The sequence below is a fragment of the Giraffa tippelskirchi genome, chromosome 5 (genome assembly GCF_054371585.1).
Source record: "Giraffa tippelskirchi isolate mGirTip1 chromosome 5, T2T-mGirTip1v1.2.pri, whole genome shotgun sequence".
NCBI lineage: Eukaryota > Metazoa > Chordata > Mammalia > Artiodactyla > Giraffidae > Giraffa > Giraffa tippelskirchi.
The window spans coordinates 75313557-75333549 of NC_137279.1; the positions used below are offsets into that span (position 1 = coordinate 75313557).

The 19993-nt window shown below is 43.2% G+C and overlaps 1 protein-coding gene and 1 long non-coding RNA gene across 5 annotated transcripts in view; one reads left to right on the plus strand and one right to left on the minus strand.

The window, feature by feature from the left end:
• Positions 1-2558: 2558 nt before the first annotated feature.
• DSTYK (dual serine/threonine and tyrosine protein kinase) overlaps positions 2559-19993 on the plus strand; it is a 57514-nt gene continuing 40079 nt past the window's right edge. For 3 of the 4 annotated variants that reach the window (XM_081490912.1, XM_081490914.1, XM_081490916.1), the window contains exon 1: positions 2559-2990. In XM_081490912.1, the coding sequence (XP_081347038.1) occupies positions 2726-2990 (265 nt within the window). In that variant the 5' untranslated portion in view covers positions 2559-2725. The remainder of the gene's footprint in view (positions 2991-19993) is intronic. The other variant, XM_081490915.1, reaches the window with a different exon arrangement.
• Positions 3306-9166, minus strand: LOC145506392 (uncharacterized). Its single transcript, XR_014053847.1, has 3 exons — positions 8951-9166; positions 7577-7830; positions 3306-6530 (listed from the first exon to the last, which is right to left on the minus strand). It is a non-coding gene; the product is annotated as an uncharacterized LOC145506392 (long non-coding RNA).

Sequence of the window (19993 nt, forward strand, 5' to 3'; positions counted from 1 at the left end):
TTGGCTGTGCTAGATTTTCACTGCTGCTCACGGTCTTTCTCTGGTTGCCATGTGCGGACTGACTGTGATAGCCTCTCTGCTGCACAGCACAGGACCCAGGGTGTGTCGTCTTCAGTAGTTGTGCCGTGTGGGCTCAACTGCCCCGAGGCATGTGAGATCTTACCAGAACAGGGATCAAACCGTTGTTTCTTGCATTGCAAGGAGGATTCTTAACCACTGGACCACCAGGGAAGCCCAAGGCAGATCTTTATGTTCTGGTGTGGAAAAGTCTGTAAGGGCAGAATAGAGTAAGTGTGTGAAAATGTTGCTCAGTCCTGTCTGGCTCTTTGAAACCCCAGGGACTGTAGTCCACCAGGCTCCTCTGTCCATGGAATTATCCAGGCAAGAATACTGGAGTAGATAGTCATTCCCTTCTCTAAGGGATCTTCCCAACCCAGGGATCAAACCTGGGTCTTCTGCATTGCAGGCAGATTCTTTACCATCTGAACACCAGGGAAGTTCAGAGAGTAAGTTTAGTATGCTATAGTTTGAGTTTTAAAAATATATTTATATAGTATCTACATTTGCAACAGTAGTTATCTCTCAGGAGAGGAACTAAGTGACTGGGAGATAGGCAGTAGAAGGAAGACTTAGTTTTCCCTTTCATACCTTTTGCACTATTTGAACTTTACACCACAGTCCTACACTACGTACTTTAGAAATAAATAAAGAACTAATGAATAGTTTTTATTCTCTATGACCTTTACCTGACAGAATGCCCCTCCTTGATTACTTCTATCTAGCCACGTTTCACTCTTTCTTCAAGATGTTAATTCCCAATTCCCTTTTTGGACAACTCCAGCTCAACTACTCTCTCATAGGATCTCCTTTGCTAGAAATTATTGTATGTGGCAAATCATCACACATTGCTTTGTTACAGCACTTCTTCTTTTAAGTAGTATTGGCCATTTTATATTAAACTTTTCATTTTGTATTTTCATTTCTGTTTCACCGAGCCTTTTAGGGATTGCACGGGGATCTTCAAAGATAAAGAATGACCAGTGGAGAATATGTGAGCAAGTAAAAGGGAGGGAGAACATGAGAAGGAATGGGAATATCGTCCTTAGAGGCAGACTTCACATGCATTTACCAAGTAGAGATTCATGTGAAGCAGTGACCCCTTTTCATACAATGCTAAGAGCCCCTGATTGAAAAGTGAAAGTCGCTCAATTGTGTCGACTCTCTGCAGCCCCATGAACTATACAGTCCATGGAGTGGGTAGCCTATCTCTTCTCCCTGGGATCTTCCTGACGCAGGAATCAAACCAGGGTCTCCTGCATTGCAGGCAGATTCTTTACTAACTGAGCTACCAGGGAAGCCCCCAAACTCCTGATTCAGTAAAGCCTTACCATTTCACATGGAATTCATCCAGTTATCACAACATCACTTAGTCACAAGTGCTAAGAGCACTTGTACAAGGAATGAGAGGTTGGGAGACAAAAGCTAACATTTTTGAAGCAAAACTCAATGAAGTTTTAGAGGGCATAAAGATCGACTAGTCCAAACTCTTACTTCACTGATCTCAAGGTAAGGCATTGGGCAAGTTCACACTCAGTCTCAAGTCACCTCTTAAATTTAGTTGAGGACCTACACTATCCAGCCTGTCAGAAAAGCTATCTGGCCTGGATAGAATATTGGGGCTTTACACAGCAAGAAAGATAGGAGGGCTCTGTGTCTGGAGAAGAGAAAGAAAGCAGGAAGCAAAAAAGAGGTGGCTGTCAAGTTCTGTGTTCTTCCTAATTGTGTCCTGAGCTCCATGGCAGTCTGTGTCATTAGAAGTCTTCCATATTAGCAGAAGGCAAGTTAAGATAATCAGAACTGGGTCCATATTAGCAGAAGCCAAGTTAAGATAATCAAAACTGGGTTGGAAGGCTACTAACCTCAACTTCCCCTTACCCAGCTCCATCTCTCTACTTCAAGGGACTAAGTGAACTTCAGCTTATGGCTCTTTAACGACCCATACACACACATACCACCCACCCACCCCCCACTTTCTACACTTAGAAAAGGAAAGGCAAAAGGAGAATGCAATGCAAATATAGGAGTTTCCCTATTTCCATGAAATTTTCAGCCGGTTCCCCAGTATCTACTGTATTGGAAAGCGAGAGCCATTTAGGGTAGCCATGGATATAGTACTAGCCTCAGTCTTGTTGCCTTTTCCTTTGCTATTAAAATCTTTCGCTCTGATTTCAGTAAGGCACTCCCGTTCTGCGGGAGTCCAGGTTCTGCAGAAGCTGTCTCACCTCAGAGACACTTTTGTAGGGAGGAGGAACATGTTTTTAAATCAGGGAGAGCGTGAGAACTCTGGATGAGACTGGGGGAGAGTTATATTGGGTGTGTGCTGGTGTGTGTGTGTGTCGGGTTGCGGGGGGGTCGCCTCCACAGTCTCCAGGTTTCGGAGCTCGGCCCTGGCGCAGACTACAAGTCCCAGAAGTCCCCGCAGTGACCGGGTGCGCCCCCGATCCTTCCCCTCACCCTTCCAGACAATTGAGATAAAGGTTCCGTTCAGGGTGCGCTGCGGGTTGGTTTGTTTTGAACGGCGGTGAAGGAGGCTGGGAGCCCGGCCGACTGCAGGCGGGGGCGTCAGGAGGTGGATTCCTGCCGTCTTAAGCACGGGGGCGCGGGAGGAGGGGAGCCGGGCCTGAGAGCCGGGGACCGAGCCGCGGAGACAGAGCAGGCTGAGGCGATGGAGGGCGACGGGGTGCAGTGGGGCAGCGAGCCGGAGTCGGGTCCCGGCCCTGGAGGCGGCGGAGTGATCCGCGAGCTGTGCCGGGGCTTTGGTCGCTACCGCCGCTACCTGGGACGGCTGCGGCAGAACCTGCGCGACACGCAGAAGTTCTTCCGCGACCTCAGGGGTTCGCAGCCCCGCGGCTGTCCCTCCTCCCCTGCGGAGGGCGGCGAGGCCGGGCGCGGCCCTGCCGGCGACGTCGCCGCGACCGGGCTGCCGGCGGGTAAGGAGGGCAAGCGGTGACGGAGACCTGGCCGGATAGGCGAGCCGGGGGGCGGGCGGCACCCCTGCCCGGGAGAGACAGGCCCGGGAAGAGGCGGAAAGTGGGAGGAGGCGGCGTGGCGGGGCCGGGGCCCGGCCGACCGGCTCTCTGAGGTGCCGTGGGAGGACGTCTCGGGTGGGGGAGGGGGCGCCGGGGACCGGCCGGCGGGGCCGGGGGCGAGGGGCGCCCGAGGCGGGGGTATCGGGAGCAGGCTCGGAGCGGCCGGGCCGGCGGGGGCGGGAGCCGGGGCCCCCGTTTGGAGGCGGCAGAGGTAGCGCCTAGGAAAGTTACTGAGTGCGGAGGTGAGCAGTTGTGCTTCGAGTCCTAGTTCAGGGGTGGTGGAGTGAGAGGGTGGGTGCAGGATGGGCGGTAGGCAGGGACCCTCAGGAGCCCCAGGAGGCCAGGGGGCTGTAGTGGAGGTTGTGTGTGTCCTCTGTGTGTGTGTGCGTGCTTGATTTTGTATGTGAAATATACATCAATCATGAGGCAACTCTGAAGAAGTAAGGAATATAACTCTAAATGGGGCTGGAATTGCTAAAGGAAAGGATATCTTATATCTGCCACGGTATTGCCAGAGATGGCGGCTTGCGCTTATGGTAAAGTTAGAGGGGAAGGATCTCTCTCTCTCTCTCTTTTTTTTTGTCTTCAAACTTGACTTTTTTGTCTTGAAACTTGATTCTCTCTGGCATGTGGAGACCTTGAAACACTTAAAATCGTGCAGCGTCTTTGATCTTGCCTAATTTCTTGCTTCCTCTTAAACTGCTGTTGGTGGGAACAGGAGGGTTTGTTAAGCACTTGGTCTAATTAGGAAATAACAGGTTGGATGGGAGAAAGGACTGGCGTCCCATGTAGTTAGATACCTAGGGATAACACAGCAAAGAGTCAGTGGATTTCGTTCAGTGATTCTCCAACGAAAATGTGTCCTAAAACTAAAGTAAAAAATATCTGTCCCACAGATTGATTGAGTAGGTCTAGTGGGTGGGTCCTAAGAATCTAAATGCAAGCCATCCTGAAGGGATTCTGATGCAGGTGGGCCACAAACACACTTTCAGAAACACTAATTTAGAGGCTGACAGCAAATTTGAACATGAGGCGTAGAGTGCATTGAATTCTTAAACTCAAAGTTGCATGTTTCATAACCTAAATTTGTCTGAGACTCCAAAATAGTGATAAAAATAAGATTCTGATTGATGATATTTCACTTAATTGGCCTGGATGTAAATAAAAAAGCTTTTAGTTATCTCATAGGATATGTGGGAGGAGAGGGATGACTAGCTTTTCTGAAGTTGTGGTTTTGACATCTGCCCAGAGATTTGCTGTTGTAAAATGGACCCATAGAGGGGATTGATTTCTGTGAAGCTATAAAAAAACTGATTTGTGTGAGAAGGGTGGATGTTTTCAGAGATGAGCCCCAGAATGTGTACTTTCACCCTCTTCCTCAGCAATGCTTTCCAGCAGCTTTCCCTGCTCAGTTTTTCTTATAGCTTATCTTAAAAAGCCCTCTATTAGCTGTAATTTTACAGCAACTGTTTATTTTAGAATTACTATTGAAAAAAGAGTAGATTCACCTCAGAGAGATGGAGGTTTTCAAGGCACATTGTTTGGCTGTTGTTTTTATTCTTTAAACGCCAACTTAAGAAATGCAAATGCACCTTTGTATTTTGCCTCATTGGCTTTTCTAGTTGACTGCATCATGAACTCATCTTTGCGTATTTAACTCTCTACACCCTCTGGAGTCTGTTCATCCAAAGTAAAAAGTAGGGGAGGGTACAGATGACAGGACTGGGAGGCTTTTGATTTTGTTCCATAAAGTGCTTCCATTAGTTTAGAGTGGAGAGTTTTATCTTTGGAGGTGAAAAGGAGAAATTAGAGAGGTGGCACCTACTATGTATATTTTGGGGATCTGATTTTCCCAGCTGTTTAAGTGATTGTGTTAGAAAGTATAAACTACTCCTTAAAGGACAACTAGTTCTTGTTCTCTCCCTTTACAGACCATCTGTTTACAAGGTCAAATTCGTTCAACGATTCCCAACTTTCTTCTGTGAATATTGGTTTCTGATTAATAGGAACTTGAAATGTTAAGGAAAGGAACACTCCTTGCTTAACCTCATAAACCTCCTGAAGATTTTAATCATTGTTTCAGAATGGAAGTGTCTTCTTGGTTGGAATGTAGTACGGTATTTGAGCAATTGAAGATCAGAGACTAACTAAATTTTTATTATTTCACTTTTAACCACAAAAGAGATGGGGAGAACCCCCCAAATAATGCTTCCTTCTTAATTTTGACAGTTTTTAATTCACTGGGGGCAGTGTAAAGAGCATATAATATACATGTACTTGATGTTTTAGAAGTTAAAAAGTACGTGGAATAAAACTCTGAAATGAGAGTTGCTTAGCCTGTACAGGAAAAACTGAATTATAAATTGCTTTGATTCAGTTCCTCCTTAAAAAAAAAAACAAAGCTTTATTTTTTATTAATTTATTTTTGACTGCACTGGGTCTTCATTGTGATGCTCGGACTTCTCATTGTGGTGGCTTCTTGTGTTGTGGATCACGGGCTCTAGGGCACTCGGACTTCAGTGGTTGCAGCACATGGGCTCAGTTGTGATGCACGGGCTTAGCTGTCCCATGGCATGTGGAGTCTTTACAGACTGGGAATCAAACCCTAGCATGGACAGGTGGATTCTTAACCACTGGACCAACAGGGAAGTCCCAGTTCCTCTTTTTCTTCCCAAATCATTGGCCTTCTTTTCACTTAGCTATGGGGGCTGAGAGCCTGTCTGTTGATTTACCTCTGTCACAGGGGGTTCAAAGGTAGTGAGATAAAGGCTTTGAGCACTTCTGAAGATAGGCAGAGTGGAGTATTACAAAGTAGCAGAGGGAGAAGTGTTTTTCTTGTTTCTGGTCCAGTAGAGTTCCAGGCTGTTGCAGTGTATCATAAACGTCTTGATTTTAAGAAGTTGCAATGACTCAACTGTATTTAATTGGAATGCTCTAGTCTGTGCTATATTCCTTTCCTCCTGGTCCTGGTCCTTACTGAGTGACCTTACTGTGATTTGCCACAGTTTCCTCATCTGAACACGAGGATTATAATGGTAGTAGTTGCCTCTGGTGTTGTTGGGAGTTAATATATGTGTTTAGAACAGTGCCTGGTAAGGTGCTGTGTAAGCATTAACTATTAAAGGTGGGCACAATAAAGGAGAGAGATGGTATGGACCTAACAGAAGCAGAAGACATTAAGAAGAGGTGGCAAGAATACACTGAAGAACTATTCAAAAAAGATCTTCATGACCCAGATAACCATGATGGTGTGATCACTCACCTAGAGCCAGACATCCTGGAGTGCAAAGTCAAGTGGGACTTAGGAAGCATCACTATGAACAAAGCTAGTGGAGGTGATGGAATTCCAATTGAGCTATTTCAAATCCTAAAAGACAGTGCTGTGAAAGTGCTGCACTCAATATGCTGGCAAATTTAGAGAACTCAGCAGTGGCCACAGGACTGGAAAAGGTCAGTTTTCATTCCAATCCCAAAGAAGGGCAATGCCAAAGAATGCTCAAAACTACCGCACGGTTGTACTCATCTCATATGCTAGCAAAGTAATGCTCAAAATTCTCCAAGCCATTCTTCAACAGTACATGAACCGTGAACTTCCAGATGTTTAAGCTGGATTTAGAAAAGGCAGAGGAACCAGAGATCAAATTGCCAACATCCTTTGGATCATAGAAAAAGCAAGAGAGTTCCAGAAAAACATCTACTTCTGCTTTATTGGTTACACCAAAACCTTTGACTGTGTAGTTCACAACAAACTGTGGAAAATTCTGAAAGAAATGGGAATACCAGAGCACCTTACCTGCCTCCTGAGAAATCTGTATGCAGGTCAAGAAGCAACAGTTAGAACTGGACATGGAACAGTCTGGTTCCAAATTGGAACCAGTATTGATAATTATTGATAAGTATGTCAAGGCTGTATATTGTCACCCTGCTTATTTAACTTATATGCAGAGTACATCACATGAAATGCCAGGCTGGATGAAGCACAAGCTGGAATCAAAATTGCTTAGGGAAATATTAATAACCTCAGATATGCAGATGACACCACCCTGATGGCAGAAAGTGAAGAGGAACTAAAGAGCCTCTTGATGAAAGTGAAAGAGGAGAGTGAAAAAGTTGGCTTAAAGCTCAACATTCAGAAAACTAAGATCATGGCATCCAGTCCCATCACTTCATGGCAAATAGATGGAGAAACAATGGAAACAGTGACAGACTTTATTTTCTTGGGCTCCGGAATCACTGCAGATGGTGACTGCAGTCATGAAATTAAAAGACGCTTGCTCCTTGAAAGAAAAGCTATGACCAACCTAGACAACGTATTAAAAAGCAGAGACATTACTTTGCTGACAAAGGTCCGTCTAGTCAAAGCTATGGTTTTTTCGGTAGTCATGTACAATGAAAGTTGGACCACAAAGAACGCTTCAGTTCAGTTCAGTTCAGTCGCTCAGTCGTGTCCGACTCTTTGCGACCCCATGAATTGCAGCACGCCAGGCCTCCCTGTCCATCACCAACTCCCGGAGTCTACCCAAACCCATGTCCATTGAGTCGGTGATGCCATCCAACCATCTATCTCATCCTCTGTTGTCCCCTTCTCCTCCCGCCCCCAATCCTTCCCAGCATTAGGGTCTTTTCCAACGAGTCAACCCTTCACATGAGGTGGCCAAAGTATTGGAGTTTCAGCTTCAACATCAGACCTTCCAGTGAACACTCAGGATTGATCTCTTTTAGGATGGATTGACTGGATCTCCTTGCAGTCCAAGGGACTCTCAAGAGTCTTCTCCAACACCACAGTTCAAAAGCATCAATTCTTTGGCGCTCAGCTTTCTTCATCGTCCAACTCTCACATCCATACATGACCACTGGAAAAACCATAGCCTTGACTAGACGGACTTTTGTTGGCAAAGTAATGTCTCTGCTTTTCAATGTGCTATCTAGGTTGGCCATAACCTTCCTTCCAAGGAGTAAGCGTCTTTTAATTTCATGGCCGCAATCACCATCAGCAGTGATTCTGGAGCCCCAAAAAATAAAGTCAGCCACTGTTTCCCCATCAATTTCCCATGAAGTGATGGGACCAGATGCCATGATCTTAGTTTTCTGAACGCTGAGCTTTAAGCCAACTTTTTCACTCTCCTCTTTCACCTTCATCAAGAGGCTCTTTAGTTCTTCTCCACTTTCTGCCATAAGGGTGGTGTCATCCACATATCTGAGGTTATTGATATTTCTCCCGGCAATCTTGATTCCAGCTTGTGTTTCTTCCAGCCCAGCGTTTCTCATGATGTACTCTGCATGTAAGTTAAATAAGCAGGGTGACAATATACAGCCTTGACGTACTCCTTTTCCTATTTGGAACCAGTCTGTTGTTCCATGCCCAGTTCTAACTGTTGCTTCCTGACCTGCATACAGGTTTCTTAAGAGACAGGTCAGATGGTCTGGTATTCCCATCTCTTTCAGAATTTTCCACAGTTTATTGTGATCCACACAGTCAAAGGCTTTGGCATAGTCAATAAAGCAGAAATAGATGTTTTTCTGGAACTCTCTTGCTTTTTCGATGATCCAGTGGATATTGGCAATTTGATCTCTGGTTCCTCTGCCTTTTCTAAAACCAGCTTGAACATCTGGAAGTTCACGGTTCACGTATTGCTGAAGCCTGGCTTGGAGAATTTTGAGCATTACTTTACTAGCATGTGAGATGAGTGCAGTTGTGCGGTAGTTTGAGCATTCTTTGGCATTGCCTTTCTTTGGGATTGGAACGAAAACTGACCTCTTCCAGTCCTGTGGCCACTGCTTAGCACCAAAGAATTGATGCTTTTGAATGGTGGTGCTAGAGAAGACTCTTGAAAGTCCCTTGGACTGCAAGGAGATCCAACCAGTCAGTCCTAAAGGAAATCAGTCCTGAATATTCATTGAAAGGACTGATGCTGAAGCTGAAACTCCAGTACTTTGACCACCTGATGCAAAGAACGACTCACTGGAAAATAGCCTGATGCTGGGGAAAATTGAAGGCAGGAGGAGAAGGGGATGACAGAGGATGAGATGATTGGATAGCATCAGCGACTCAATGGACATGAGTTTGAGCAAGCTCTGGGAGTTGGTGTTGGACAGGGAGGCCTAGCATGCTGCAGTCCATGAGGTCACAAACAGACATGACTGAGCAACTGAAGTGAACTGATTATTAGTCAATAAACATTTGCGTATCTGGTATGGGGGGTAAAGAGTCAAATAAAAACATTGGCCTTGGCCTTGGATTAGTGGAGATCAGTCTTCCCATTCTATAGTTTTCTCTTAAGAAGGAAAAAAATTATAATTATCAGTACTGTGCACCTGTTTGTTTATGTTGAATGAGGACAAAAAGGACTAAGAAAATCTGAACTTGTCCCTCTAGAAAGGTATAATCTTATCTCAACCATATACATGTGCAACATATAAAGTAGAAAAATAGTGGAAAGCTAAAGTTAGATTATAAACCTTTTAAGTGAGTGACAATTCTTAGGTTGTTACAGCTTTTTACCTTTGGCTCATGAGCAACTCTGTTTCTCTAGCATCCTTCACCCTCTTTTGGTCACAGCTGGTGTAAACTGGCTGCCAGAATTAAAAGAGAAGAAAAGCCCAGTGTACCTATTGATTTAAGAAAAGCTTTTCTTAAGAAACAAAGTTGTTTCTAGTAATTTGCATTGATCTATTTGGAAGAGCTGCCTCAGCATTTCAACATAAGGTTAGGAGAGGTGGTGCTGTAAATGTGATTCTTAGTTATATTACTTTTATTACCTTAAATGAACAAAACCCCATTTCCCCAACTATATCTAAAACTTTCACTTTCTTTGTTTTCTTCTGGCATGGAGGGAGTATATAGTAGTCAAAAGTTTCAACCACTGTTGTTTTTTGGTTTAACCAATGGAAAAAAAAAAAAGAGTAGTCAATTGGGACTTCCCTGGTGGTCCAGTGGTTGGGTTTCCTCTATTTCAATGCAGGGGGTAGGAGTTAGATCCCTGGTTGGGAACTAAGATCCCATATGCCATGTGGCAGCACCAAAAAAACAAAGTAATCAAAACCAAGCACAGGTATTTGAGTCAGATCTGAGTTCCTCTCCTAGTTCAGCCTTTTATTAACTGTGGGACTTAAGGCAATTTATTTAACCTATTATAGGTTTTCCTGGTGACTCAGATGGTAAAGAATCTGCCCAAATGTGGGAGACCTGGGTTCCTGGGTCGGGAAGATCCCCTGGAGAAAAAAATGGCCATCCACTCCAGTATCCTTGCCTGGAGAATCCCCATGGACAGAGGAGCCTGGTGGGCTACAGTCCATGGGGTCGCAAAGAGTGGGACATGACCGAGTGACTAAGCATAGCATTTAACCTATTGGAGTGTTGGTTTCTTCATATGTCACATGGCAGTAATACATAATGCCACATCTATTTGAAATGTCCAGAACACGAAAATTTGTAAAGACAGAAAATAGGTTAATGATTTTGCCAGGGGATGAGTAACTGCTAATGGGTATGGGATTTCTTCCTAGGGAATAAAAATGTTTTGGAATTAGATAGTGGTCATGATTGTACAACTTGGTGAATATGCTAGAAACCACTAAATTGTATGGTTTAACAGGGTGAATTTTATGGTATGTAAATTTTATCTAAATAAATAAATAGAATGAGAATGATAATGTCTACCTCACAAAGTTGTGACATTTAAAGATCATATAAAGCACATAGCACAGGCATATACTTAGTATTAAACACATGTGATGTTTGAGTATATGTGTGTGTGTGTATGTGTATGTACGTACTTGGTGAACATTAGATTAGGAGGTTGACACATGAGGATTGGGGGAAGAATAAGAGGAACAGAAGGATGGAATGAGGGACAGAACAATTTTGAGCTGAAGCCAGATTTAGGCCCAGGTCTCTAAGCTCCCAGACTAGAGATCTCTTCAAGAAAATTAGAGATACCAAAGGAACATTTCATGCAAAGATAGGCTCGATAAAGGACAGAAATGATATGGACCTAACAGAAGCAGAAGATATTAAGAAGAGGTGGCAAGAATACACAGAAGAACTGTACAAAAAAGATCTTCACGACCCAGATAATCACGATGGTGTGATCACTCGCCTAGAGCCAGACATCCTGGAATGTGAAGTCAAGTGGGCCTTAGGAAGCTTCACTACAAACAAAGCTAGTGGAGGTGATGGAATTCCAGTTGAGCTATTTCAAATCCTCAAAGGTGATGCTGTGAAAGTGCTGCACTCGATACGCCAGCAAATTTGGAAAACTCAGCAGTGGCCACAGGACTGGAAAAGGTCAGTTTTCGTTCCAATCCCAAAGAAAGGCAATGCCAAAGAATGCTCAAACTACCACACAATTGCACTCATCTCACGTGCTAGTAAAGTAATGCTCAAAATTCTCCAAGCCAGGCTTCAGCAATACGTGAACCATGAACTTCCAGATGTTCAAGCTGGTTTTAGAAAAGGCAGAGGAACCAGAGATCAAATTGCCAATATCCGCTGGATCATCGAAAAAGCAAGAGAGTTCCAGAAAAACATCTATTTCTGCTTTATTGACTATGCCAAAGCCTTTGACTGTGTGGATCACAATAAACTGTGGAAAATTCTGAAAGAGATGGGAATACCAGACCATCTGACCTGTCTCTTGAGAAACCTGTATGCAGGTCAGGAAGCAACAGTTAGAACTGGGCATGGAACAACAGACTGGTTCCAAATAGGAAAAGGAGTACGTCAAGGCTGTATATTGTCACCCTGCTTATTTAACTTACATGCAGAGTACATCATGAGAAACGCTGGGCTGGAAGAAACACAAGCTGGAATCAAGATTGCCGGGAGAAATATCAATAACCTCAGATATGTGGATGACACCACCCTTATGGCAGAAAGTGGAGAAGAACTAAAGAGCCTCTTGATGAAGGTGAAAGAGGAGAGTGAAAAAGTTGGCTTAAAGCTCAGCGTTCAGAAAACTAAGATCATGGCATCTGGTCCCATCACTTCATGGGAAATAGATGGGGAAACAGTGGCTGACTTTATTTTTTGGGGCTCCAGAATCACTGCTGATGGTGATTGCAGCCATGAAATTAAAAGACGCTTACTCCTTGGAAGGAAGGTTATGGCCAACCTAGATAGCACATTGAAAAGCAGAGACATTACTTTGCCAACAAAAGTCCGTCTAGTCAAGGCTATGGTTTTTCCAGTGGTCATGTATGGATGTGAGAGTTGGACGATGAAGAAAGCTGAGCGCCAAAGAATTGATGCTTTTGTTTTTTTTTTTTTAATAAATTTATTTATTTTAGTTGGGGGCTAATTACTTTACAATATTGTAATAGTTTTTGCCATACATTGACATGAATCAGAATTGATGCTTTTGAACTGTGGTGTTGGAGACGACTCTTGAGAGTCCCTTGGACTGCAAGGAGATCCAATCAATCCATCCTATAAGAGATCAATCCTGGGTGTTCATTGGAAGGTCTGATGTTGAAGCTGAAACTCCAATACTTTGGCCACCTCATGCGAAGGGTTGACTCGTTGGAAAAGACCCTAATGCTGGGAAGGATTGGGGGTGGGAGGAGAAGGGGACGACAGAGGATGAGATGGTTGGATGGCATCACCAACTCGATGGACATGGGTTTGGGTAGACTCCGGGAGTTGGTGATGGACAGGGAGGCCTGGCGTGCTGCAATTCATGGGGTGGCAAAGAGTCGGACACGACTGAGCAACTGAACTGAACTGAACTCTAAGCTCCCAGTTCAGTTCTGCAACTCTTCCCTTGTTCTTTCCTGATCTCCCCATGAGACTATAAAATGCACTCTTGCATTGGAGAGATTTTGTTACAAGTGAGTCATAAACCAGGCTCTGTAGCTTGCCATGGAACAGTATTTTACTTCAGTGGGAGATTTTATCTGATTGAGTGAGTATAGTGTGACACTACCTACTCAAGCTTCTTATTCCAGTTTCCAGTCCCTTCCTTTCCCCTTCCTAATCTTCCTTTGCTAGGATAATCTATTTTCCATGTAATGGGGTAGCCCACCACTAAAAAGGCTTGGATAATTCTGCCTGCTCTTGAAAGAAAAGACATTATTACCTTTAAGATGGTTATCATTTGCAACATGCTTAGTTTAGTCTTAAAAGTCATTTCTGATTTCAGTATGGTTAGTTCTTCAGCCTTGTGAGTAGCATTTAAAGAAAGCATGGATTTAAATAAATATCAGTTCTGGTCTTTAAATTTTGTTTTGCTCTGTCCACTTTTCAGCATTAGCATTTATTTCTCCACGCCTCTCTGTCTCACTAGGTTAAGACAACAGAGAATCTTCCTGCAATAAATGCACTTCTCAAAAGCAATCTTTTGAAAATAAAGCCTCAAAAAATATGTTATTGAAGTAAATTTCACCTTAAACCTATTGCTCAGTTCCTGTAGGCTCTAGACATATAGATCATGCTTGTATTTACTTATTTGTATGATAACTATGAATATATTTGTCTTACCTCACCTGCTAGATCGTGAATTCTTAATGGTAAAGATGTGTTTTATTCATTTTTGTATCCCTGCAATGCCTACTGTAGTACGTAACAGACAAATTCGTATCTGTTAAATCGTTTCCATGTCTGGTAGATTATTGGAATGACGTGTTTTTCTACTTCAGAAGGACATTTTCCCCCGTGAAAGATACACTATTTTGTATATTTGCCCACATTTTCCTGTCTGGGTCCCTAAAAAAGAGCAATAATAAGCATTTGATAGATGACTAATTAGGCTAGAGCTGCCAGTATCCCAAGGAATGAGTTTCATGTTGCAACTAATTAGTTGCATGCTTCACCATGATATAGGAAATAAATCCTTAATATTCATTCATTCAGCAAATCTTTATTAATGCCTAACTCTGTACTGGGTTCAGGACACTCAGTAGTGAAGCACTGTCCAATTAATTGATATTTTTATTTTTAAGTTGAGGTTATGAAAGAAAGAAGGGTTAGCATTTCATCATGTACCCTCTGAAGGATTTCTTACACATTGGGGTTTCCCTCTTAACCATTAGTCTTTGAGGGCATAAGGATAAGGCGTATGAGAAATTCTAAGATTAAATGGTATTGACAAAAACAGGAGTTGAGATGCTTCACTAACTTTCTGACAGTACAGGAGAATTAGCCCCAGTCTGTCTTTGATGGAATAACTATAATTGTCTTGTTTGCATGGTTCAAAAGAAGAATGCATTCATGAAGGTTGTGGTTAGAGTGTCTTTCATCTTCAGCAGAGCTTATTCACAGGGGAGCCAGTGTGAAGAGTGTGAGGTGTGTGGGTGGATGTGGTTTTTTCTCTAACAGTTTTAAGATCTGAGGTGAACTTGCTGTTTATTTCTTGTAGGGAAATAGTTCATCTCCAGGGATGGTCCAGGGAATTTGAAAGGTGTCATTCATATTAATAATGAGTGTAAAGTCCTTGTGAAAGATACAGCTTTTCTTTCATGAGTCTCAGATGTCTGGAGTCTGCTGTAGGATTTTTAGTCTAAGCGTAGGCCACCCCATGCTTGAAAATTGACTGCATTCTTTGCCAAGTGGGGAGTCTGGTAATCTTGGGGATCTTGGAGCTTGATACTTTAACAGAACAGATGTAGCAGTGGTTGAGATATGTGTTCCCTTGCTTAAATCAGCCTCTCTTGAGAAAGTCTCCTCCTAATATTCCTCCAAAAGATTGAAGGCAGGAGGAAAAGGGGATAACAGAGGATGAGATGGTTGAATGGCATCACCAACTCGACGGACATGAGTTTGAGAAAGCTCCGGGAGTTGGTGATAGACAAGGAAGCCTGGCATGCTGCAGTCCATGGGGTCGCAAAGAGTTGGACACAACTGAGATACTGGGCTGCACTGAATATTCCTCCAAAGGACAAACGAAAACTCTATGAAGGAAGGTTGGTCAGGGCATGGGGCTCTGAATTCCCTGTGGGCCCGTGGTTGAATTGCACATCATGTGCGGTACCTTCTTCTGTTGTGTTTAATAGGCAATGTGAGTGGTTTGGATGTGTCCCCAACCTGGGGGTGCCATGTGGCTGTGGGAACCTTTTGACCACAAGTCTTTTTATGATGTGTTTCCGTTCCCTGGGGTGGTATTCTCTGGGCAGGAAGATGGGAAGTAGAACTTGAGGGATTGTTTTGGTTTTCACTTGTTTTATATAAGGCATCAAAACTATCCCAAAGAATAATGAAGCTTATGTATTCATAAAAGTGTTTGATTATTTAAAAAAAAAAAAAAGCCCTCATACCTCTTAAAAAATGCTTTTGTCACTTTTATTTTACTCAGATATAAAAAAAGGTCTAATTTTAGCTTCATCAGATTAAAACTTGAGTGTGTTATTTATGCCAGTTTTTACCCTTTCTAGGTCATGTAATGGAAGAGAATTACATTACCCAGGATTGTTTTGGTGAAGCCAAATTTTCCAAACTAGAGAAACTTAAGTAAGGCCGTATAATAAAAGCAACTAGGTAATGAGACTAATTTGAGTAAAAGTTCTGTGTTTATTCAAATTAGAGGGACAGTGACTGAACCAATATGGAGTTTACTTTTTAGGAATATTCTATATGATATACTCTACCCATAACTTTTATTCTACCCATAACTTTTAATGGGGGCTTCCCTTGTGGTTCAAGATGGTAAAAAATTTGTCTGCAATGCAGGAGACCCGGGTGTGATCCCTGGGTTGGGGAGATCCTCTGGAGAAGAGAATGGCTACCCTCTGCAGTATTCTCGCCTGGAGAATTCCATGAACAGAAGAGCCTGGTGGGCTACAGTCCATGGGGTTGCAAAGAGTCAGACACGACTGAGCGACTAACACATACGTAACTTTTAATATTATGGAGATATGTAGGGGCAAGGAAGGAATGAAGAACATGGGGGAAAACAGCTAGTAGGAGAGAAGTCATTCTTTCGACATGTAAGAACTGCCCTGGGAAGATCTATTTCAGTTTCTCCTGATTGAAGAATTGAGCTCCTCTGCTGGCTCTTATTCCATGAAGAGAAGTGGAGAAATTCTGCTACGGCAACTTTGAAACATGTGTTGTTAGTCTAGGATAAAAGTAGTTTGTTGGCATATGATACCAAGGAGGCCTGAGCTGCAGTGGAGGTGTGTTCCCTGCTGCTGAGTAATCAGAAGGCCACTGCAGGCAGTGCAGGCTCGAGCTGCTTCTGGAGGCTTCTTGTTCAATGAACTGGGTGGTTATAGGTTACTTTCATCAAACTGGGCTTCCCTGGTAGCTCAGATGGTAGAGAGTCTGCCTGCAATGCCGGAGACCTGGGTTCAATCCCCAGGTCGGGAAGATCCCCTGGAGAAGGAAATGGCAACCTACTCTAGTACTCTTGCCTGGAAAATTCCATGGATGGAGGAGCTTGGTAGGCTACAGTCCATGGGATTGCAAACAGTCAGACATGACTGAGCAACTTCACTGGTTCGTCAAAGTATCCTGTCCTGGAGTGGGTATTTTGTCTACCCCTGCTTAGTTTTAAAGACTTGGGTTCTACTTAGATGAGTGCCTTGGACTTCCCAGATTCAGAACTGGCATCAGTAAACCATCCCTGGAAGATTAAGGAGACAGAAAGTAATGTATAGGGCAGAAGTGGGGACAGTGAAGAAACTTCTTGTTTAAATTCTGCTGTTACTGTATATAATGTACTTTTTCCCTGCTGGGTTATTTTTTATTTATTTATTTTTTTGATGAGTAGAATTCTGTGTCTTAATCTCTTTTCTCTGAGATCCAGATCTGGATATATTTTGCTAGTTATCCTTTTGGCTTATTTTTTAAATTATTTTGGAATAATTTCAAGTTTATGTAAATGTCACCAGAAAACTACAAAGAGCTCTCACATCCAAGCCATGCAGGTGCCCCAGTTGTTAAGATTTTTACTGCATTTGCCCCATCACCTAGTCTTTCTCTGTTTCTATTATATGTATATATTTTTGTGAACCTTGTGAAAATGAGCTCTCGATAGGTAGATAGCTCTTACCTCCTCTGAACACTTCTAGTGTACATTTCTCCCAAACAAGGACATGCTTTCACATATTAGCATTTGCTGTTGTTCAGCCACTTGGTCGTGTCCCACTCTTTGCAACCCCATGGACTGAAGCACTCCAGGCTTTCCTGTTCTTCACTGTCTCCCAGAATTTGCTCAAACTCACATCCATTGAGAAGATGAACTGTCTCATCCTCTCTCGCCCCCTTCTTCTCCTGCCTTCAGCCTTTCCCAGCATCACGGTCTTTTCCAATGAGTCAGCTCTTCGCATCAGGTGGCCAGAGTATTGGAGCTTCAGCATCAGTCCTTCCAATGAACACTCAGGACTGATCTCCTTTAGGATGGGCTGGTTGGATCTCCTTGCTGTCCAAGGAACTCTCAAGAGTCTTCTCCAACGCAGTTCAAAAGCATCAGTTCTTCAGCATTCAGCCTTCTTTATGGTCCAACTCTCACATCTGTACATGACTACTGGAAAAACCATAGCTTTGACTATATGGACCTTTGTCAGCAAAGTGATATCTCTGCTCTTGAATACTCTCTCTAAGTTTGTCATAGCTTTCCTTCCAAGAAGCAAGTGTCCCTTAATTACATGGCTGCAGTTAACAGCTGCAGTGATTTTGGAGCCCACGAAAATAATCTGTCACTGCTTGCATTTTTTCCCATCTATTTGTTATTAAGGGATGGGACCAGATACCATGATCTTCGCTTTTTGAATGTTGAGTTTTAAGCCAGCTTTTTCACTCTCCTCTTTCACCTTCATCAAAAGGCACTTTAGTTCCTCGTCACTTTGTGCCATTAGAGTGATATCATCTGCATATTTGAGGTTGTTGATATTTCTCCCAGCTTATCTTGATTCCAGTTTGTGATTCATCGAGCCTGGCATTTTGCATGATGTATTCTGCGTATAAGTTCAATATGCATAGTGACAGTATACAGCCTTGTCATACTCCTTTCCTAATTTTGAACCAGTCCTTCATTCCATATCCTATTCTAACTGTTGGTTCCTGACCTGCATACAGATTTCTCAGGAAACAGATAAGGTCTGGTATTCTCATCTCTTCAAGAATTTTCCACAGTTTGTTGTGATCTGCACAGTCAGAGGCTTTCTCTGTAATCCAGTGAATGTTGGCAATTTGATCTCTGGTTCATCTACCTTTTCTAAATCCAGCTTATATATCTGGAATTTTTCGGTTCACGTGCTGCTGAAGCCTAACTTTCCTTGTTCCTTGTGGCTCAGCTGGTAAAGAATCCGCCTGCAATGCGGGAGACCTGGGTTCAATCCCTGGGTTGGGAAGATCCCCTGGAGAAGGGAAAGGCTACCTGCTCCAGTATTCTGGCCTGGAGAATTCCATGGACTGTATAGTCCATGGGGTCGCAAAGAGTCGGACACGACCAAGTGACTTTCAGTCACACTGAAGTCAGGTCATGAGCTCTCAGCAGGATCAGGCACAGAAATGATGTGATGTACAATTGTATCAGGGGTACATGATGTCTGTCATCCACTGTTAGAGATGTTAAACTTGACATCTGGTCATGTCGTTGCCCTTTACATTTCTCTACCTTCAAGTCACTGTTTCTCCTTTACCAGTTGATTAGTCTTTTGTGGGAAGGTGTTCTAAGATTTCAATGATAATCTTGTTCCTGAAGATAGCTCCTATCACTGGACCTAGTGTCCATCGACAACACCCACCTGCCTTGGTTGGAGAAGGAAATGGCAACCCACTCCAGCATTCGTGCCTGGAGAATTCCATGGATAGAGGAGCCTGTTGGGCTACAGTCCATGGGGTCATAAGAGTCGGACATGCCTGAGCACAGGCCTCAGTGGTAGTTTTTCTCACCTGTGTTTCTTCTGTATGTCTCAGGATTTGGGATGGAAGAGTTTTCCTTTTCCACCGTTTGTTTATTGTTTATACCAATGTGGACTTCTGAATTTTTTCAATGGACTTTAATTTCTTATTATTATTTAAAAATTTTTTTCATGCTTCAGTTGTCCCCAGTCTGATCAGTAAGCCCTGCTTTGGGCTGGTTCCTGTGTCTCTTTAACACATTCCCACCATTGGATCATTCTAAATGGTTAGTAGCTCAAAGATACTGCCTTCCAAATGACAGAAATTAAGCCTCAGTGAAGCATGGGGTTGGCTTCCTGAAGAGCTGCTTCTACCTCTGCATCCCATAAATCACAGCTTCAGCTGCCTTTCTGTTCCCTCTGCAGCCTCAGGAGCAGTTTCTCCTGGAATGGAACTTGTCAGCAGGTTGCTGAGTGTGGTTTCTTGGCTTCACATAGCTCCCAGGAGATACAAGCCTTTGGCCGGGTGGTGGGGGGTGTTATGTTCCTCTTTCCAGGTCCAGTCCAGTCTGCTTTTCAAACACTGTTCAGGATCTTACCATGACCACCAGGTAGGATAATTCGACTGGCATTTCTGCCTGCTTGACTCCGCTGCCAAGAGCTCTGGCTGCTTGACTACGTTTCCATCGCTCATCTTCAAAGACCATCCCTTTCAAGCAAAAGGCCTTGTATTACCTGATCCTGACAATTCTGAAACCCAGACTACCTAAGCATATGTTTTCCTTAAATGGGAATACCTCCTCTATAATTCAGAACCCTTTAAATTTAGCTGAAGGTCAGAGAGCTTGTTTGGAAATGATAAATGTTTCTTGGCAGAATTATTTCTCTCAACTCCTGGAGTTTTTTGTAGCTCAGTACTTTGAAGTTTGTAGTAGAATTGACTGTAGTAAAAGGACCGATTCATTTCTCAACTTAGGATTTGTCCTTTACTGTTGGTGCATGTAGTTAATAAGAAATAAAGCATCACTACTTATTTGTGGAAATGCAAATTTGTGTCACTGATTACTTCAGTGACTTATAAAATCTTTTGTATTTCAGTCACTTACAGAGAGGACTTCAAGTTCAGT